Below are 8558 nucleotides of genomic sequence, written 5' to 3'. Positions count from 1 at the left end.
CCCATTCTAGTTTTAAAAACCCTACCAACCAAGTAGCCAACAATCTAAGAGCCAAGTGCTCTGATGGGTCCTGGCACTATGGGGTTTGTCAGATAAGACTGAATAAAGTTCATTTGTTACTGACCTTGTATTTGAGGAAAAGGATCTAACAGGGAAGATGGTAGCTATGGTAGCTGGGAGAGACTCCACGACCCTGATAAGGATAAGCGAAAGAGGATGGAGCAGTTTAATATTTGCATTGAAGGACACATACTGGTCAAAAACTACCCCAAGATTTCTCACGGTGTTTTTGGATGCCAAGGTAATGCAGAGAGTAAAACTAATTTTTCTCGAATTTTTAGAGACAAGTACGATGACCTTAGTTTTATCTGAATGTAGAAGCAGGAAATTAGAGGTCATTGGCTATTTATGCCTTTAAGACCTTCTTGCAGTTTGACTAATTGGTGTGTGTCATCTGGCCTCATGGATAGAAGAAGCAAAAGTAAAGGTGTTGGGCAATGGTAGATAATGGACCAAACTAAAAAACTATAAACCCAGTTCCAAAAAAGTTGCGATGCCATCCATAAATGCAGGTTAAAGTTGTATCATGCCAAGAAAACGCCATGTGTGAACATGATTCAGTAATGCTGCTGTCTTCTCTGGTTCAAAGCCCAAAGCCGAAGTGTAAAACTTTTCTGTGGTGATGTTAAATTCTTTTTAGAAAACAAGGACATTGTGTCCTCCAGACTAAAGAGGAAGGGAAGCATCGAGCATGTTATCAGCACTCATTTCAAAAGCCTGCATCTCTGACGGTATGGAGGTGCATTAGTGCCTATGGAACTGGTAGCCTGAACATCTGGAAAGGCCTGTCTGTGGTGAAGACATTTCAACAAACATTTGGGGAATCAGGAAATGAAAAATACAAACCAGGACTGTTGCGAATCAGTCAGGAATGGGACAACATTCCTCACCTAAATGTCCAGCAGTGGCAAACGTGGCCCCCATTTTTTTTGAGACGTGTTGAGACCTAATTTCTTTCTGAAAATGTTACATTTTCACAGCTGAAACATTTGATATGTGTTCTATGTTCTATTGTGAATAAAATATTGAGATTTGAGATGTGCAAATCATTGGATTTTACACACCACCTAATATTTTGGGGGAAATGGAGTTGTAAGAAATGCATCGTTTTGCAACTAAAACTGGCTTTCAGTGCTGCATCTATCGATGTTAAAGGGCTCACTGAGGAGGAACATACAGTTTTTCCCAGAAAATGGGGAACTGGATCCCCTACTCAGGTAGTTATATAATGCCTTAGAGACACAGATTGATTGTATCTGCAGTGGCTAACACTGCTTGTATAAAGATGAATCCGTGAATATGTCCAGTAAATAACTGGAATTAATCGATTAACCTTCCAGAAACTCTGCGATTTGCGATTAAAAAAGGTAAAAACAAACAAAAAATTTTTTTTTAAATTTGTTAAACTGGAAATTGTTAAATAAGTTAGATTAGAAATGAAACCCCTGACTAACAAACAGAGCTCCCTATATACCATCACCATCATCACTTACCACCCACCTAAGCTCGTTCCCGCCAAACAACTGTGCACGAGCATCCACTCAGCGCAGAACGCCTCTCACACACACAGCGAAACTTGGGAGTTGAATGAGAAGCACGCAAGTAGACCCAGCCGCGTACAAGTCAGCGAGGACGAGCTCCTGTGATCAACAACAATAATATTAATAAAAAAACCTCCATCTTTGGGAAGAAACAATGGACGCAAAAAGAGTGGAGACCGTATCCGCCCGCGTGGACGCCGCTGTTTCTTCAACTGGTAGGACAGTGATGGCATGTTTTGGCTCGTGCGCCGATAACAGAGTGATTTATAAGGTGTCTTTTGCTCGGTCTCTCGTGTGGAAAATATATATGCAAAAGAAGCCAAGCGGAAGAGTGGAAATTTAATGTTGCCTCGCTTCCTGGTGAAAATACCTTTTACAGCGTGCCTTAAAGCTGTTATTACAGGTGGAGGACACAGGGATACTCTTTAATTAGGCAAAGCGGACGTCTTACTTTGGTAAAAACCACAACTTTAGAGCTTTTTTGGGCTAAAGATAAGACCAAATGCACTGTCAAAGGGAAAAGTTACAATGAAGTGACTAATATTAGTAGTGCAGTGGGTTCTCGGTTAATATGTTTTCAAAGGCAACATTAAATTACTCCCATGCTAATTTTTTAGCTTGCATGTTTTTTAATGCTTAGCATATTTTTCGTTGTTTGTAACCAGAGCCATGCCAGGACTTTTGCCTTCTTTTGAAAGACAGATATTGTTTGGGTGACCATTTCTTTGACAGCTTTCATTAGTTTGTCATCGCATGTTTTTACTGTGCAGTTTCACCTAGATTTAAATTATTAGTTTTTTGGCAATTGGTCGTTAAAATGTCACAAAATACGTCACTTCCTTTAAAAAAAATATTTATGTTTATATTTTTCAATAATTATATTACATTTGTCATTATTCATTAATGGAGAATCGTAGAAAACTGATGACAGTGACAGTGAATCAGCATACCCTTTAGCAGGACCTCACCTAAACAGAATCCAGTCTTCATTAAGACACCTGTGGTTTTCCTTCTTTGACTTTAAGTTGTTTGTGATAGGCTTCTTTTTTTTTAAAAATCTGCAGCTGTACCCTACACTGTGCATACTCAAAACTTGTGGCAATAGAATTTATGTAGCCATAAAAAAAGACCATAATGGGTTCAGTAGCACAAACCCTCTCCTGGGTTCCTCCACCTCTCTCCTGCACAGTACTTAGCTGGCATCCAGAATAATGATCACTCAGTTATAGTCCGTAGGTTTCCCCTTAGGCCGTTCACTGCCTCTCTTAGAGCCAAAAGGAGCAGTTAACTTCTCATCATTCCTGACACGGGTTAATGTTTGTTTGCATGCCTAATTGACTCCTAATTATCCTTTTGTTAAAGACGTGAGTCATACCTTTAAGGTTTTAAACAGATTTGAGCTGCTGAGGAGCATAACACATCCAGCAAACGCTGTACTGCCATCTGGAGGTTTAGATTTTCAGGTATTAGCCCATAAGCGGGAGGGTGTATAGAGGTGGGAAACAATACTGTGTGTAGCTGCTTAAACAACCACTGGTGAGGAATAAAACTTAGAACAACTAATGAGGTCATGTTGTCTTTTAACAAAAGCACTGTGACAATCAGGCTGGTGAAAGTGAAGACTGTGGCAGGTCCCAGTTGTCTTCTGTTGCAGTTACAGTATAAAGAGCTTTTTCATAGCAGCCATTTTGACATGAAATAATAGCTGAGCACAGGTGTAAGTAATCACATTGATTAGGGCTCTGTAGCTAAACAGAACAGTGCCTTCGGTAACATCATTAGTAACACCTGTGTTTACCTTATTGCCAAAAATGGCTGCTGTGAAAATGGTCTGTTGGCTGCATTGGAATGTAAACACATTATGCTTTATGTTATGTGATTGAAGGATATTTTAAATCTCATTTAAATGAGATACCTTATTGTGCTAGTCATTTTTTTTGCCTATATACTTTTCAGTCATAATATATTTATGATTTTTTTTCCAAGTATTCATCAGGACTGTGCTCAAAGACTCAGGACTGTTTAAGGTTGAATCTTTAGCTTAAAAATTACATAATACTGTAATCTTTTTTTTTCAGTTATGGTTTATGTTTAAACTTTGATTGTTGTGGTTTGTGTGGCTGAGGTTTGGCTAGTAATAGAGTGCCATGTCCGAGACTCCCCTAGCAATTGATGACTTGCTTGCTTAGTGTGGGTGTGAGGTGGTTAGGGTGTGTGTGATATCCCCCGTGTTGGTGTTGTTCCTTGATCATAATTATTGTTGATCCAGGTTCACCACTGCAGAGACCAGACTGTTATCATGTCATAAGTTTGTGATGTAGAAAAAACCCTACCAATGTGCACTAAGTGGCATTAGGATTATGGTTGGGGTTGGGGGATGTAATTGGGGTTACGGGGTTATGGTTTTGGAATTGGTGTTTCTACGTTGCAAAACTATGACATCACAATACTGTGATCAGCCGCTTGTTATGTTGAACCTGCACCAACGTTAATTATGATGATCCAGGAACGACACCAACACAGGGACATGAGACTGTGGAGCGATTAGCATTTTTTGCTGTCCTTTGTTTGAATCTGCCATCTGGGGCCATTCTTTGAGGAGTTTGCATGTGCTCCCTGTGCCACAGACACTAACAGAGACCTCAGGGTGTAGGAGAGGCTATATCAGGTGTACCATAAACCTTTGCAGGATATGTTGTTTATCTTAAGTTAATGAGGCCTGTGGGAGTTTGAATCTGACTATAGCTTGCCTTAGCAGCTGACTCTAAGCCTCTCTGATTTACTGTAGTCGCCACTTCTGACCCTTTTGCTTGGTATTTAAGGCAATTTAGATTTAATTAGAACTATAGGGTCAGTCTGTGTGTGTGGGAGGGACTGGAAGGGGCTGAAACATGTAGACATTTGCTACAAGCTTGCATCAGAAATCACTTGACTGTCACAGAGAGAATCCACATTCTGTCCCCTATGGCGCTTATTTTTCCTCAGCTCTTCCCTTTCCCTTAACTCCAGTCACTAAAGCCATCACTACTTTTTTTTAAAATCCCAATGGGATACCACATTATGGTGGTGCCCCAAGGAAATCTTAAAATATAACAATCAGCCATAAATATGCTACACCGCCCAGCCATGAGTTGATCCTCCCAAGAGCTGCTTCCTTGGTGCAGTGATTCTTTGCATCAGTGCCTCGGAGCTCTCTCAGATCACCATTACAACTTCTGTCGGTGCCTGCCAACGGCTCCCCTAGACATTTCTCTCCTTTAGTGCAGATTCCCAGAGTTTCAAAAAACGGCGGTATATGAAGCGCAGCCCCGCGAGGCGTATTGTTCTGACTGAGTTGCTTTCAGCACCACGGCCAGCTCCTTCTCTTGCACCTAAACCTTTGGGAGTGCACTGTGGAGTTTTTCTAAACGCCGTCTTTTCATATTAGCAGTAAAGCAGCACCACAAAAGTGTTGAATCAATGCTTCGTTTACTCTGATTTGCATTTGATTAAGCTTGCATTTTACCTACGCCATGCATCAGCTAACACATTTGTAAGACCTTTGTTAGTCAGCAGATGTAACAAGTCATGACTATAGTGACAGCACACCCCTGTTGTCATTCACAATTTTGGTCTACATGTGGGCAACTTTATAAATCGCACTGAGGTTAGCAGTTAGTCAGGAATTGGTCAGGTAATGTTTAAGTTGATGTTTTTTTAAAACACTTAAGTGCTGTATTCAAAATGTTTATGCTATAAAAATGAGAGGAAAATTATTACTGCTTAGGTACGTTTTACTGACTGAACATCAGCTTGATCTGCTGTATTTTTACTTCCCCTTTATTGGCTCTGTAACACTAATAATACATACAGATAGTTTTGTGTGTGTGTGTGTTCAGACTTCAGCTTTGAGCACTTATGGAGTTGAGAACTGACCACATGTTGTGTGCATGTGTGTACTTTCCAAGCATCTGGCAGTCAGGGGTCCTGAGATCACAGTGAAGCAAAGGTACAGATTGAAGAGGAAACTGCTCCAAATCTGTCAGACAGCAGGGCGGAATGATTCAGCATTTCACAGGAGTGTTTTGACAGTATGCAGTAAAGGATCACATAAAAGTCTCTTCTGTTTTTTTCTTCTATTTGTTACCTCAAACCACCAGTTGTTTGATTTGTTATTAGACCAATTTACATTGTCCTTGATGATCTCAAAGTGTGACGTGGAGATTATGCAAATAAAACTATTTAAAGGCCAATTAATGAGATTCAGAATTAACCACGTAATGTTTTTAAGTGGCAGCTTCGAGACACGTTCCTGGAAGCATCTGCAGGTGTTTGGGCTTTTTTTAATCAGGAAAATTGCAGATGTAATTGTGTGACTTTGCTCGCTCTAGCTTTGTGCCTCTTCACCGTGATAAATCTGCCATCATTTGGCAGTGGGGATCATCAGAATTTTGGATCTGTTTGTCAGGTTTTATATTAATTATGTAAATAGATTCATAATTGGACAGTTTGACTTGTTAAACAGTCGGAGGCATACCAACTGCTGTGGAGTTAAGTGTACTTATCATCATCACGGCAAAAGAAGGCTTTGTTGTCGATAGGTTTCGTTTTTGTAATCACCCGCGTGTGTCCTCTCTACCTGTCGATAAAAAGGAGACCCGTGGTTACATCTAGGATTAATTGTACAATGAACCTCCCTCCTTATCTCATGGGCACCCTCAAGCAGATTTTGTTTGCTTTGCATCCAGGCTTTGTTTTTCCTTCACATGGACTGGGGGGGGAGCATCTGCTTGCATGGACCATCTGCCTTGGGACACAGGCCAGACAAGAATGAGGGAAGGAAAAGTCAAAAAGAAAAGAGGGTGTGGTGAGAATGCAGGGTTCGGAAAAGGAGAGGCAACACAACACAGTGAAGTGTGAACCCACATAGTGCGACTGACTGGCACGCCGAAGGAGGGTCGCTGTACCATTTCTGTGGGTTACTGCTTTTGGGACGGAGGAACATAAGGTGCTTGTATATGACTGCTGGAAGCTGAAAGAATTAGACTGTGTTTTGTGTTTATGTGTCCACCCACAGGCTTGTTTATGCCGCGCATTCATTCTATTGGACTTCTTTGGATAGTGCGCCAAACAGCCGGTTCCAACTGGGTGGGAAATGCTTGGCCTCAGCTTGCAAACGTGCCTTTGTTTGTTAGTGCCAAGGTCACACTGCGGAAGAACTGCATTCCTAGGGAAAAAAGAAACCATGGTCACCTTTTACCTTTCCAATTAAACTTTCGGACTGCTTTGGAAACCTCTTTTTTTATAAATGAAACTGTTGTTTGTATAGGTGCAAGGTGACTTTTTATAGTAATGTATTTCATAGTTTACATTGCTGATCCCAGGGCCTTTCTTATAACAACCAGCAAGCAAACAAACAAAGAAAGAAAATCCTGTATTTTGTCCAGAAATTATTCTGCTGTGATCCCATAATAGCGCCTGACTGATATAGGATTACAAGATACTGATTTTGTGAATTTAAATAATTTTCTTGTCACATGGAGTTGTGGATTACTCATTTTTGTTCTGCCCAAACAAAGGTTGCCAACAGGGAAGTTGCAGCACACACAATGTGGTTAAAGGCGTTTCCCTTGTCTCTTCTTTTCTTCTAAATTTAAAAAATTTTTCATTTACCGGCTGCTGTAAATGCTGATGCCGATATATTAGCAAATGACTAATATCAGCTGATGTATCTTTGTTCCTTACGGCAAGATTTCCGAGCACTTTAAATCATATCTGCGTAAATGAGTGTCGATTTATATTTACCACTGAATTATTACACAAGAAACACAGAAACAGTCCATCACTATGTGCTTCTAAGTTCATTTTCAGCTGGTGAAATGTGTTGTATCTCACACCCCCAACATTACTCTCCACTACGAGACACTGAAAATAAAAGCAAATCATAAAAATACCCCTTAAAGGATCCGCCGTATGTCTGGGAGAACAAGTTTTTCCAAAGACTCCTTGATGAAATGGTGTCAGGGCTGAACATCATACAGGCCATATGTGGAGGCAGGCCCGGCATGAGTGGCCAACTGGAGGGTCCGTCTGTCTTTCTTCTCATCCCAATAGGGAGGGGAGTAGGGGGGCTCTATTCTGGGATTTAGTTTCTTCAAAAGTCCATGTCCTACAGGGTATTGCCAGCACTTAATATAGACTCTCACAACAGCAAAATACTAAACATATCTGTCATTCCAGTGGGAGATTATGACATGCAAAGCATACTGATATGTGCCATATGCCAGCCTGGGTCCATCTTGATAATTAGCATGGAACTGAGAATATACTGCAGCACTCTGCATGGAATGACAATGACTGCTAATGGGCTTATCATTATTTGTTTAAGTGATTATTAGTAGATCTTTTGCAGCGTTCTGTCAACCAACACTCAACCTTGAAAGTGATGGAAAGAATTGGCCAGCTGTATGGTAGTTGCAGGATCCATGCAGTGTGCAAGGATGACACCTAGTGGCCATTCAGAGAAAAGGTGCCCATAAGTCAAGATGACAGTATGAAATAATTGTGCTAAAGTCTAGTTTGGGCATGCTTGCTTATCGTACTTTGAAAAACAAACAGACTGGGTTTAGGTTGCCATACTTAGGCATAAAGCTGCTTTTAATGCTGGTGCTACTAAGTGATTTAGGTATTGATTATTCTGCCAGTTAATTGTTAATCACGTTTAAGAACAGCTTGTGAACTAAGCCTCAACTGTTGTCCAAAATACAAGTGCATTTTTTTCTTTTCTATCTTTCTTTCATGGATTGGCAGCCTGTCCAGGCTGTACTGTCCAGCTCCCCCACCACCCCTTAATTGGATAAGCAGTAAGAAAATGGATGCATGGATGGACAGATGCATCCCACTTCTCTCTAACTGTTTGTTTGTTGTGCTTCCCTCCCTTGGGAAGTTTTTTCCGGCATCCTTATGAAATATTAGTGA

General features: G+C 40.7%; 1 protein-coding gene across 1 annotated transcript in view; it reads left to right on the top strand.

Moving 5' to 3' along the window:
• Window positions 1–1675: 1675 nt before the first annotated feature.
• Window positions 1676–8558, top strand: part of kcnip4a (potassium voltage-gated channel interacting protein 4a) — a 164466-nt gene continuing 157583 nt past the window's right edge. The window contains exon 1 of the mRNA XM_085400236.1: window positions 1676–1816. Coding sequence (XP_085256362.1) covers window positions 1756–1816 — 61 coding nt within the window. The 5' untranslated portion in view covers window positions 1676–1755. The remainder of the gene's footprint in view (window positions 1817–8558) is intronic.

This window comes from Rhamphochromis longiceps, linkage group LG3 (genome assembly GCF_057381845.1).
Source record: "Rhamphochromis longiceps isolate RC_006_pf linkage group LG3, R_longiceps_female_GT1.1, whole genome shotgun sequence".
In the NCBI taxonomy this organism is placed as follows: Eukaryota; Metazoa; Chordata; class Actinopteri; order Cichliformes; family Cichlidae; genus Rhamphochromis; species Rhamphochromis longiceps.
Note: the sequence above shows the minus strand (reverse complement) of the source record. Positions and strands in the feature narration are given on the sequence as shown.